The 13,008-nt window shown below is 31.3% G+C and overlaps 1 protein-coding gene and 1 long non-coding RNA gene across 2 annotated transcripts; one reads left to right on the forward strand and one right to left on the reverse strand.

The window, feature by feature from the left end:
• Positions 1-8,256: 8,256 nt before the first annotated feature.
• On the reverse strand, positions 8,257-9,278 carry LOC132059869 (uncharacterized). Its single transcript, XR_009415754.1, has 3 exons — positions 9,148-9,278; positions 9,058-9,109; positions 8,257-8,615 (listed from the first exon to the last, which is right to left on the reverse strand). It is a non-coding gene; the product is annotated as an uncharacterized LOC132059869 (long non-coding RNA).
• LOC132059868 (F-box/FBD/LRR-repeat protein At1g13570-like) lies at positions 8,609-12,739 on the forward strand. Its single transcript, XM_059452710.1, has 4 exons — positions 8,609-9,257; positions 9,343-10,166; positions 10,250-10,405; positions 12,177-12,739. Exons 1-4 carry the CDS (start codon positions 9,248-9,250, stop codon positions 12,474-12,476), a joined length of 1,290 nt encoding a protein of 429 aa, XP_059308693.1. The 5' UTR covers positions 8,609-9,247; the 3' UTR covers positions 12,477-12,739.
• The last annotated feature ends 269 nt before the right edge of the window (positions 12,740-13,008 follow it).

The raw sequence follows: 13,008 nt of genomic DNA on the forward strand, positions 1-13,008 counted from the left end.
ATAATGGCGAAGAGATTTAGACGTGGTACCGGTAGTAGTTGTATTGTTAGGGGTGAGTTTAATGAGGAAACATTTATGAACGAAACACCTAATTTAGGTATTGATGTTGGTGGAAATAATCCACTTTTAGATCATGAGACAATGCAACAACATTATACTGACACTTTTAATGAAATTGATGATGATGAAACACAAGCCCCGAAAATCCCATAGAGATACAGTCCCGTACAATCACACATACACAAGACAAACCGCCAAAAACTTGTAAGCCAACCGCTAAAATTTGAAAATTTATGATTAAGAATAAGGAAAGCCAAACATGACTAAATGTATCATATGTGGACAAGTATTTGCTTTTAGGCAACAAAATAATAAGGATGATGGAACGGGTACACTAAATAATCATATGAGAGTTAAACATATGGATGTTTGGGGAGAGCAAACGGGTTCAAATGTGGGGGGTATTCAAATGACGATAGACCCACGAACCGGTAAAATTTTTTGCTATGACAAGAAAAAAGAGCGTGTAGAAATAGCTAAAATGGTTGCTTTTGATGCTCTACCATTTTCCTTTCCTTCGGGTTTGGGGTTTGTTACTTATATTCAACGTTGTTATAATCCGTTATTTGAGGGTATTCCTTGAAGTATTTGTAGAGCGGATGTTATAGATTTGTTTAAAAAATATAGATTTTATTTACGCCATGTATTTAATTCTTTAAATTGTAATGTTTCTCTTACCGCCAATTTGGGTCTTAGTCTTAACAAGTTGGATTTTTTTGCTATTACATGTCATTGGGTTGATGATAATTGGGTGATGCAAAAAAGAATTATAGCTTTTTTATATGATGAAGGGAAAGGTCGTCACGATGGAAAATTTTTAGCAGATTCAATGTCTACTATTATGAGATTTTTTAACATTTATAGAAAAACACTTTATATTGCTTTAGATAATGCTTCTAATAATACAAAGGCGATTAGTCTTTTAAAAAGGGAATTAAACCCTCCGCTAAAAAATATTTTTCATGTGAGATGTAGTTATCACATTTTAAACTTGATTGTTAAAGATGGTCTTGAGTGTTTTGAAGATTCTATTCAAAAGTTAAAAATGCGGTTCCGTTTCTTTTTTGTAATGCTAATAGGGCAAGAATGAGAGATTTTAAGAATTCTTGTGTGGAAAATAGCCTTAGACCTAGGAAATTCAAGTAGAAGTTGAGACTAGGTGTAACTACACTTACATTATGTTACAACAAGCATATGATTATAGGATTCCCATACAACAAGTTCACAACCATTTTAATACAAATAGTGATGATTGGTTAAATATTACCGATTGGGAAGATGTTAAGGAATGTGTTGCTTATAATGCAACTCTTGCTTTTTCTAGACAATTCTATCCCACGGTAATCGGAATTTTAGCCTACTTAGCGGAAATAGCTAGAGTTTTACAAGAGTATAAAAATAAATCCGGTTATCAAGCGGCTATTTTTAATATGACAATAAAATTTAGGAAGTATTTTTTTCCATCCCAACTTTATTTATATTGGGTTCTCGTTTAAATCCTTATTTAAAAATGTCTTATACTAGAGCATTGGTTGGTCAAATTTATACCTTTTTAGAAATTGAAGAGGAAGTTGAACCATTTTTAGCTGACGCCGAGCTCACGATTAATGCCGCGTTTAGAAAAGTTTTTAGTCATTATTCTAATTTGGAAGAAAATGCTACACCGTTGCTCCACGCCCTACTACTTCTCAAAGTAGCAAAAAGGGCTTGTCGGGTTTGTCGCATTTAAAAGTTTTACATTCACATCCAACTCCTTCTCATAATGCAAACTTTGATGAATATCACTTTTATTTGATGCAGCCAAATGTGGATATCAAGGAACTAGATGATTTGGACGTCTTAGCATGGTGGAAGAAATACAAGGCGAGTCATCCGGTATTTTCAATAATGGCTCGAGATATCCTTATGGTTCAAATATCAACCGTGGCTTCGGAGAGTCCATTTAGCCAAGACAACAAATTGGAGGCCATAGACACTCATTATCCAGATTTAGCTTGCAAGTACTAGTGTGCATTCGCGATTGGATTAGATCGGAGCGACGCAACCAAAACTTACAAGCGGTGGAAGCCGAAGAGGAAGAGATTGAAGATTTGATAGCAAGTGGAGTGGACCAATATGAAGACTTTGAAGATATCTCCATGACCGATTATGATATGGCGGATATTAGCCTAATGATTGACACTTTTTGATTTTATTAATCTACTATTTATTTGTAACTCATGTATTATTTGCAAGTTAAAAAAAAAAAAAACTACAACTTGCAAATAAATGTTATCCACGAATGAATAAAATATATGGCTCATTGAGCTTTCTTCTATTTACTTGTGTTCATATTTTTACTTATATTAAGTTAGGAATATACCTAAAATATACTAAGAATATACTTATAATATACATCTACTTAAATTAAAAACTAGAAAGTTATATACTTGAAAAATAACTAAAATATACTAAGAATATACTTATAATATAAATATACTTAATTTATAACATAGGAATTTATAAACTTAGAAAAAACTTAAGCTATAAATAACTTAAGTTATAATACATATAACTTAAACATATATAAGTGTATATATATATATATATAACTTATATAACCTAAGCATATTGATATATATAAGTATATTCTTAGTATATTTTATGTATATGTAGTATAACTTAAGCATATAACTTAATATATATACACGTATATGTTGTTAGTCAGTAAATATATAAACTTTACTTATAAACTTATATAACATATGTAAATATACCTACAATATACTAATAAATACTACTCCCTCCGTTTCAATTTATATGAACCCATTTATTTGAGCACGACATTTAAGAAAGAGGTAAGACTTTTGAAACTTGTGGTTCAAAATAAGCCTTGAAAATTTGTGTGTTCGTAAATCATTCATAAAGTGAATTTGTTTTCAAATTAGGAAAGAGGTTATTCATTTTGGCACGGACTAAAAAGAAAATAGGTTCAAACAAATTGAAACAGAGGGAGTATAATATATATATACTATACAAAAAACAAAAAAAAAAGGATTTTCTAACGTTTGGATCGCTCCGGTTCCGGTTTCCAGTTTGAAACCGGTAAACTGAAACCGGTGGCCCGTTCCGATTTTTAGACCGGAAACCGGCCGGTTTTCTAACCGGTTACCGGTTGTTATACCTCATTTTAACTGGAGTCAAAATGGTTTACAACATTCCGATAATTTCGGGGTTAACTAAAGTTAAGGAGTCGCCACCTAATTATTATGGTGAATTAGGACACCTAAAGTTTATTAAAGTAATTGTCTAAAGTTAACTCTATTTTAAAATCTACGAAACCAAAAGATTCTAGGTAAGGGTTCAATTAATCTAAAGGGAAGGTATTAACCATCCTTTAAGATCCATTAACGATGGTTAACCGGCAGGACTTAAAGTTAATTAAAAAGGCTAAGAAAGTCATTGAAAACTTTGATGTTGAAAATGGGTGTCGTTTGAAAAATTCGGCTTTTAAATTAGACTTGATTCTCAAATGTGGCCACTTGAAGTAAAGATAAGCAAAAGTTAAAGAAAACGTCATTTCCAGGAAGAAGGTTAGACTTTGAATATTTTAACCAGAAGAAAGATAAGACGTGTTTAAAAAAATATTTTTTGACTCAAAGTTGGTGGAAAAGAATCACCCCATCAAAGAAAAAGCTCATTATTGATTTTTTTTAAAGCTAAGGTCCTGCCTAAAATTACTTAAAATCTAATTAAAACATGGACATTGATATAAGCTATTGTTTTGTCCTAAGTGAGATAAAGCGAAAGCGGTATAAAACTTATAAAGCAAAAAAAAGGATAAACGGTGGTTAAATGTTAATGAAAATAGCTAAAGCTTCACCCGACAGCCAAAATGAAGACTCTGCTATTTCTTCCACTGTTTATACGGTGCAAGAAAAAATAAAGAGATCTTGTGCGGAACAATAAAAAGGTTTTAACGAGAATATACAGCAGACTCCAAGGATGTCGAGTCTCATATCGAAACTCGAGGTACTCCACCCGTGTACATGCAACGAAGAGGTAACGAAAAATTGGAATTAGAAAGGATACTATTTAGAAGAGCAAAGAAATACATTATTAAATATTTAGCTGAATTAAAGCATAGACATGTTTCTAAGTAATAATAACTATTCAGTTCATAGCATGATACTCAAGTTCAGTTTTTTAACTAAACACTACTTAAGTTCTCAGAGTAAAAAAAATAAAAATAAATAACGAATGGTTTCTACGTTATCAACATATTTTAATAATCAACTGTCGAAGAAAACAAATTATGCATATTTCGAGGATTAAATCATGATACCTAATTATGGGAACAAAATCACGAAATCACATAAAGCAAACGAGAACATGAGCGGCGCTTATGAATATTTTAAAGGATCATTATTCCTAAACATAATCTCTATTTGCACAAATAATAGCCAGATGATTTCTTACATACTAATACTTAATATTGTTCCTACTAACGATTTAGTAAACGCTTGAAGCAAAAGTAAGACATGGTTAATATTTTTTACACATAAAACATACAAATAGCGAAAGTAAATTGAGTAAAGTCTAGATCTAACCTCTTGTGGGTACAGTGAACTAGAGCTTTGAGGTCTCAGATCTATTCTCTTTTGACAAAATAGAAATGGACAGAGATTGAGAGATAAAAAAATGCTAAAGTTTTCCTTGAAAAACAGTAAAAAATAGCTTAAATGAGAGAGTTTTTCACAATTCAAGCTTCTCCAAAAAGAGGATGTACACCTGCTCAAAAAAAAAAAAAAAACCCTCAATGACTACAATAACTGGGTATTTATAGATGCAAACTAGGGCGTTCCAAGAGGGAATTCAAAATTCAAACGGTCAAAAGAGCCGTTTGAATTGAGGAACAATTAGCCAAAGTTGAAGGGACAAAGCTCTGCCATAGCAGATGGAGGTGATGACGCGTGTGGAGAAAAATGGAGAGAGGCTAAGAAAGAGACAACGTATTCTCTCAAGTCAAAAGTTTTCTGAAAGAATAGTACTCTTCACGTGAAAAGGCAAGACTTTTTTGATGTTTTGACTGAGGGGTGAGAGAATTAAATAGGAAAGAGGGAGGATTCAAAATATTTACACCAAAATGAAGAGACAACTTCCGTAAAAGGCTGAGAAAGAGGTTTGAAATCTCGTGTACAATAGGAAAAAGAAATGGGGTGTGCGACTGCTTTTGATCAGATTAAAATTTGGTGTTTGATGTAAGGTTAGATTAAATAGGAAAGAAGAGTTGAAAATCAGGAGAGAGAATTGACCAGAAAAAAAAGTGAGTTTAAAAAGAAGAGAGAGAGTTGAAAAAAATAAAAAGAAGTAGTTTGAAAAGAGAGAGAGTTGGACGGGTGAAAAAAAAAATAAGGGGAGAAAGTCAAGAAAAAGCGAAACATGTGGGGCCTAAGTCAAGAAAAATGAGAGGAGAAATAAATATGGGATAAATGGAATAGTAAGTGGGGTAGATAGAATTATCTAGAATTTGCCCCTCGTAAAATAATATTTTGACAAAATAAAAATTACAACACGTTGTTTTAAAATACAAGCTTCAAAACGAGTCCAATATTGATATACTTCCGAGCAATATTTAAAAATATGAAAAAAATGCGATCAAAATGAGCCGTAATTCATACGTCATTTTTAATTAATAATTTTTTCGAGTTAGACGGGGCGAGATACGTATCTTCTTTTCAAATCACGTTTGTAAAAGTAAATAACTCGTAATTTCTTATAATTGTTAATTTTTATGAAAAATAATAATTAAACATCAATTTTTGTAATTTTCTCAGGATTTTTAATTTTTTAATTTTGTAAGGGCATCCTTACTCCGTCTTGGACTCGAAAAATTAAAAAATTAAAATACAAATTTATGAGGTGAAAATTAGGTGTCAACACTGGTCAAACCGGTTGCCAGGCCTAAGGCAATGTACATATTGGAATGCATATATAAATTTGGGTCGAGTTATTGTCATTAGCTGGCTGGTGTAATATTATTTAATTTTCATCACCAATACAAATTAAATTTCATCAAAGTTAAATGTGAAACCAAAAGTAATCAACTTTCACGCACTTTGAGTATTTCTTTGAATAGCACTTAGCATTTTTTTATTTTATTGAAATTTAAATACTGATCTCTCATGATTTTTTCTTATTTTATTGACTCTTAAACCACACACTAAGTATTAGAGAAAAGGCTATAAATAGTCCCTTATTTATGGGAGTAGGTCTAAAATGATCCCTTAACTATACATTTATCGGTTTTAGTCCTTTAACTATCCAAAAACTTATCAAATTTGGTCTCCGTCTATTTTTTTATACAAACAACGTACAAACTCATAAATTTTCGTGAGATTAATCATTAAACCATTCCTCAAACATATATTTCTCTCTCCCTGCTTCTTTTTCCTCAAGTTCATTCTTTAACCTCAACTTTTTTCCTCAAGTTCTCTCTCGCGTTTCGTAACTGACGGACTGCGTCGGTTAAAACCGACTAAAAACTGACGCAATCCGTCAGTTTTGTTTTAAAAAAAAAATTAAAATTAAAAAAACTGAAGATCTCACGTGGGTTTTTTTTTTTTTTTTTGAAAATTAAAAAATGAAATGTAGGAACTTGGAATCGAACCCGGGTATGTTCCTTGGCATTAAAGGGCTTTATCACTAGACCAAGATATTTTTTGTTCATATAATTACATTGATTTAATTTATATTGTTTTTTTGCTCTAAAAATGGAGTCAGTCCGCTAAAATCGCTTTTTTATAAAAAAAATAAATAAAAGACCGACGGACTCCATTAGTTTATTTTAGAAAATAATATAAAGAATAATTATATTTTTTCGCGCATTTTTATGCAAAAAATAACCGACGCAGTCCGTCGGGTTTTCTTAAAAAAAAAAAAATTAAAAAAAATTATTAAAAAAACAGACGAAATTCGTCCGTCTATCCGTCGGTTTTTTCCGTCGGTTCTTACCAGTTTTTTAGTAGTGTTTAAGAAGAATGGTTACAGAAATTTTGTGCCTGAGTTTGTCTTTTCGAATTTTAGAGACTCGAGAGCGACACCAGTCTTGAGAATGCTCTTTTTTTTTTTTTTTTTTTTTTTTAAAACAAGAGGAACTTGAGGAAAAAGAAGTTATATAGAGAGAAATATAGGTCTGAGGAATGGTTTAACGATTAATCTCACGAAGGTTTATGAGTTTGTACGCTGTTTGTATAAAAAAATAGATGGAGACTAAATTTGATAAGTTTTTGAATAGTTAAAGGACTAAAACCGGTAAATGTATAGTTAAGGGACCATTTTAGACCTACTCCCATAGATAAGGGACTATTTAAGGCCTTTTCTCCTAAGTATTACATGCCCATATTTCCTTCTCATTCCAGAATATTTGAGATGTAATATTTTTTAGTTTGAATCACCAATACACATATTGTGACAGAATTTTGACAGATTTCTGTCAGATCAATTTTGCATAGATAAAATTTTCAAAAGATCTATTTTTCCCCATAAAAAATTTGAGAGTAACGGATTTGTGACAGATATAATTTTTCCATTGCAAAATTAAGGCTGATGAGAGAAGTTGACAACCCTTTGTGACAAATCCGGGACTAAAATTGTAGTATAATAAAAAGAAAGATAATTAACCACAACAAAAAATATAATTTTGTAACAGAACATATTTCCATCACCTTTTAATTTTGCCCCCAAAATGTTCATTTCACAAAACCCCATCCTCTTTAGAGAGAGGGACCCATCGGCTTCATTTCACAAAACCCTGACTAACTTTTCTAAACTCAATTATTTTTGTATCTTGTTATTAAGTCTTTCAATTTAAGTTAAAAAAAAAACTGCTGAATGAAACTATTTTTGTGGGTCTTCATCAAACTATTAAATTGGGTAAGCTATTTGCTTCATTCTTTAGTGTTTTACTCATCTGGGGTTCCTCTGCTAATGCTTGTTGGCTCTTTGCTTTGCTTGACTCTACGGTTTTTTGGTATGTCGGAAAATGTTTTCTTGAAAAACAAGTCTGTTTTCCTGTGTTTGGTATGCAAACTTGGAGGGTGGGGTTTGCGTGGGTGTGTTTTTAATCCGGAAAATGTTTTCCCTCAAATTCTTATGGAAAACATTTTCTCCTATTTTGAGGAATTTTTTTTTTTTTTTGGCTTATCTGTGATTGATTTGTAGTGTATCAATGTAGCTACTGAAGTGTTTTCGTTCTAGTGTCTTTAGTTATATCCTGATTTATTCACCTATTATTTTGTTTATACTAGCAAATATATGTTTCAGAAAAGCTGACTGATGACCTGCATTTTTTGTTAACACAATTGGAAACCATTATTTTCATAGGTTAAAACCAAAATTTTCCCTACTCTTTTTTAATTTGTAAATCCCATCAAAAAGTTTGAAATATAAACGTTCTTCCCTACTCGGATTTGTTCACTTGCCATTTAGGCGAAAAGACTGATCTCAGCCAACTTCTTACTTTCTAAAACTATTTTCCTATCAGAGCTTCTAAGTAGTCAAATTATTCTGATTTCCTGATTTTTAATATCTCTCTGTGTGATTTGTCCAGAATAATGTTAGGATGTATATGTTATTGTCTTAATTAACATATGTAAGGAAAAGCTTATAATTCAAAGTAAAATCTTGAAAATTAAGGTAATTTTGAAAGTTGAGTAGACAGGATTCATGTAACAAGTAAAGTACTCATGCTGTAAGTTTATTATTGGCTTTTGAATATTCGAGAATATTTTTCATTTCGACCATAGAAAGGAACCGGAACCAATATTAGATAAATGATATAAGTTTCAAGCTAGGTTTATGACCTCAACACTATAAGAAAAATAAGGACATTGTAGGGAAAGCAAATGCTGAAGTGAAACACAACATGTTAAGTATCAATCCTTGTTTTAGACTTCAAGTGTTTGAGCGTTTTCTGTTTGAATACTCCCTTAATTACCTTCTACTTTGTACTTTCACTGTATTCCATCATTCTCACCTTTCACGAAAAATCTCTTCTCACTGCACTAATCTCTTCTTTAGTGCAAATTCTGTTTAGCGGTTAACAACTTCTATTCTTCTTCTCACCCCATAATGCTGCTACAGGTTTTGGCTTTGGTACAGAGTATAAAACACACTTTCTGCTCTGAATTATAAATTTCTAACCAGCATGACTCCAGGTACACCATTCTCTCTTTTCCCCTTCTTGTTTTTTCTTTTTGGATTATAAATTTTAAGCCTCAGACTATTCAATTCTTCTATTAGATCGTAAAGGAGCTGTTGCTGTTGAAGGGGATACTGAAGATAGAATCAGTGCTCTACCAAGAAACGTTATAGATAGTTTTTTAAGTCTCTTGCCTGTTCACGACGCAGCAAGAACTAGTATTTTGTCCAAAAATTGGAGATATATTTGGGCCATGCTTCCCAATTTGGTGCTTGATAAGCACTTTTGCAATAAATTAGCACTAAAATCTCAATCTGTCCTCAAAGAAACGGTAGATGAGATTCTCTTACAACATCTTGGAGACATCGTGAAATTTGTTCTTGATATGTCAGGAACACATTTGACTTCATATGCAGATATTGATAGATGGATGCTTTTTGTCACCAGAAATAATGTCAAGGAGCTAATCCTTGACATGCCAGATAATAGTACTTATAAACTCCCTTCGCATGTGTTTAATTGTCCAACCCTGTCATATTTGAAAGTCCACAACAGTTTATTCAAACCACCAAATTCTTTTCTCGGCTTTCAGAATCTTACATGTCTTAATCTGCATAGAATAACCTTTGTGCCAACCCCAGAGTTTTGTGTTATTAACGCCCCCCTTCTTGTCAATTTGACCTTGACGCATTGTAATGGTACTCAATACCTCAACATTGTTGTCTCATCAGTGTTGAAGTACTTGTTTGTTCGTGAGAGTCACTATAATCTTGACCTAAATCGCTTTATGACCTGCAAAGAGTTGACATATTTATACCTTGTGGTTGATAGTCCAATACCAGCTGATGAAAGATCAACTTATGAAAAGCTTATTTTTAGCTTGCCTACACTTCAAGAACTTATGTTGGGTTCATTTGTCCTTGAGGTAAGATTCTCACATGTTTTACTTGGATACCTTTTGGGTCGTATCAAACTGTTCATATTCTTATATTTGTTTTTGCTCCAAAGCTTTTGGGTACAGGTGCGGTTACAAAGGGCCTTCCTTTTACACTCAACTGCTTGTGGCATCTAATTCTGATTGTAAACTTTGGCCAAATGGGTCAGACTTCTTACACTCTCGAATTAATTAAGAGCTCCCCCAATTTGAGTAAACTTGAGATTTTGGTAAGAAATGGTACATATATATATGTTGTCATACACAAGATGTATATATATATATATATATATATATATATATATATTACTACTATATAGAAGCATGGGTTTCCCCATGCTTTGTCGTCGATCCTCTTTAAAAAAAATAATAAAATATATATATATATATATATATATATATATATATATATATATATAAGGTGGGCCCCATGCTAAAAACACTAAGAATATTAAAAAAATGGGAAAAAAAGTGGAACCCCACCATCTCCAAACTCATGTAAAAAAAAAAAAAAATTTAAGGTGGGCCCCATGCTAAAAACACTAAGAAATATTTTAAAAAAAAGAGAAAAAACCGTGGACCCCACCATCTCCAAACACCAAGCAATATTCTTAAAAAAAAGGGGAAAAAAAATGGACCCCACCATCTCCAAACTCATGTAAAAAAAAAAAATAGACCACATATTAAAAAAATCAAGCAATATTAAAAAAAAATGGATCCCATATTAAAAAAACAAGCAATGTAAAAAAAAAAAACATGCACCCCATATTAAAAAATCACACAATATTCATGTAATTCCCAAAGTATCCCCATTAAGTCAAAAATGGTGGATTCATTGCCACATGCGTGTCAATCCATTAGCGGGAGCAAATGAAATTGTTGTACAGTAAAAAATATGGACTCCATATTATTGCTTTTCTTCAAAAGGTTAAGTAGCCAAACCATATAATTTTATTTTTTATATTAGCCTGAGATCTAATCTAGATATTTAACTGTTGTATTTGTTATTCCGCCATGTCATTTATTTGTTATGTTTACTAAATAAATATACTTAAAATATTTATACTTTAAAATAAGATAGAATTTAATTACTTTTTCATTTTTATTCTTACTCTAATAAATGTGAAAAGCGATTAATGTCATAAAAGAAAAAATAATATTAAATGGAGATCAAATAATTAATAAGGTAAATTAGTCAAATTATAATTCTAATTGACGTTTCCTTAAAAAACCGTGCAAAAGACAACATGACAAGTAAAATGAGCTAAGCCAAGAATATTTACCAAAAATTAAAAAATAGTAGTTCTTCGTTTAAATAGAAAATCAAATGTAAAATGAGCTAAACCAAAAATATTTACCAAAAATTAAAAAATAGTAGCTCTTCGTTTAAATAGAAAATCAAATTTTTACTTTGTTTCATTTTAAACATGTAAAATTAATTTAATAATTTGAATTAAAATTATCCAAATCAAAATTTGATAAAAAATAATAAGTATTGTTTAGGTCCAATCTATATACATTAACAATAGAATATTTTACACCTTTATTAATCAAATTAAAATTCAAAGTATCAATTGATGCTTAAATATTGTTATTGTTTTATCTCAAAGAGAGGAAAATAGTTTCTTTTTAAACAAGCCTTCTCTTTTAAAAAGTATTAATAAATTTTTGTCAACTTTGTATTCATAGTAAACACTAATCTAATAAAGTTTTGGATACGAAACACAAACTACAATGTTATATTAATCGTGTTTTGAACATAGTATGTATATATATGTGCATAAAAACAGTGCAAACTTATATATGTTTATTAGTAATATAAAAAATATATATATTATTACTACCCAAACACAACTACATACACATACATACACTATAATCCAAAGTGTTGGGCTCTAATGTGTGTGTATATATATATATATATGATCTGGTTCATTTTTTCATTTCATATACTTAAACATGAGAAGCTATATTGACTTGGTATTTATTTGACACCTTTAGGTCTATGGCACTGATTGTGAAAGTGCTGAAGCAGTTATGAAACATCTGGGCAGACCAGCCTGCTTGGACCGACCACTCGACAAGCTCAAAGATGTCGCTATGCGTCTTTTTGAGGGTTCAAAAGCTGAACTGCTGTTCATAAAGCTATTGTTTGCTCGTACTCCATCTTTGGTTAGGATGGATATTAAGCAGAAGAAAGCCATAGGGACTTGGGAAGAAAGGAATATCACCAGAGAGTTGATGCGTTTCCCCAGAGCATCTCCCAAGGCTGAGCTATTCTATACGACAGATGAGGATTAGGATTTTAAGTCGGTTGATTTGCGATTTGATGCTATTAATGCTCATTGATTCCTTCTTTGTTCATAATGAGTTTTGTTAAAGAAGGGAATGAATTGGCAGATCTAGAATTAGTAAAACTTGTGGGGTTCCTTTAATAGATATGTTTAGGAGATGTTTAATGTGATAAAAACAAAAATGTTTCTTTTCAGTTCCTTAGTTAATTTGGAAAAGATCTCTGCAATTGTTTGTGTACATTAATGCATAAATAACCTTGTTTGGGAATTTACCATTTTGCTTATACTGTATGTAGTTGTTTAGAGGCTAGAAGAGCTTAGGCATAGAACCTTAATTTCCTGGGTGAAACTGTTGTTTTCAGTTACACTATTCTTCAGTTGATTCATAAAGTCTTACCTATTCTTGTGTCTGAATTTAATAGATATTTTTCAAAAAACATAAGAGGATGGTTGTCAAAGGACTTATATTTGCTGTTACAGATGATATATTATTAGATGAATATTTCCTTGTTTTTCTATAATCCCTTTCTGATATAGAT

This window comes from Lycium ferocissimum, chromosome 6 (genome assembly GCF_029784015.1).
Source record: "Lycium ferocissimum isolate CSIRO_LF1 chromosome 6, AGI_CSIRO_Lferr_CH_V1, whole genome shotgun sequence".
NCBI classification, from domain to species: domain Eukaryota; kingdom Viridiplantae; phylum Streptophyta; class Magnoliopsida; order Solanales; family Solanaceae; genus Lycium; species Lycium ferocissimum.

Bases quoted from the DNA above. Each gene is read 5' to 3' on its own strand.
- LOC132059868 (XM_059452710.1), top strand. The intron at 10,167-10,249 runs GTAAGATTCTCA...TTTGCTCCAAAG, and splicing joins TGGGTTCATTTGTCCTTGAG to CTTTTGGGTACAGGTGCGGT. The intron at 10,406-12,176 runs GTAAGAAATGGT...TGACACCTTTAG, and splicing joins TGAGTAAACTTGAGATTTTG to GTCTATGGCACTGATTGTGA.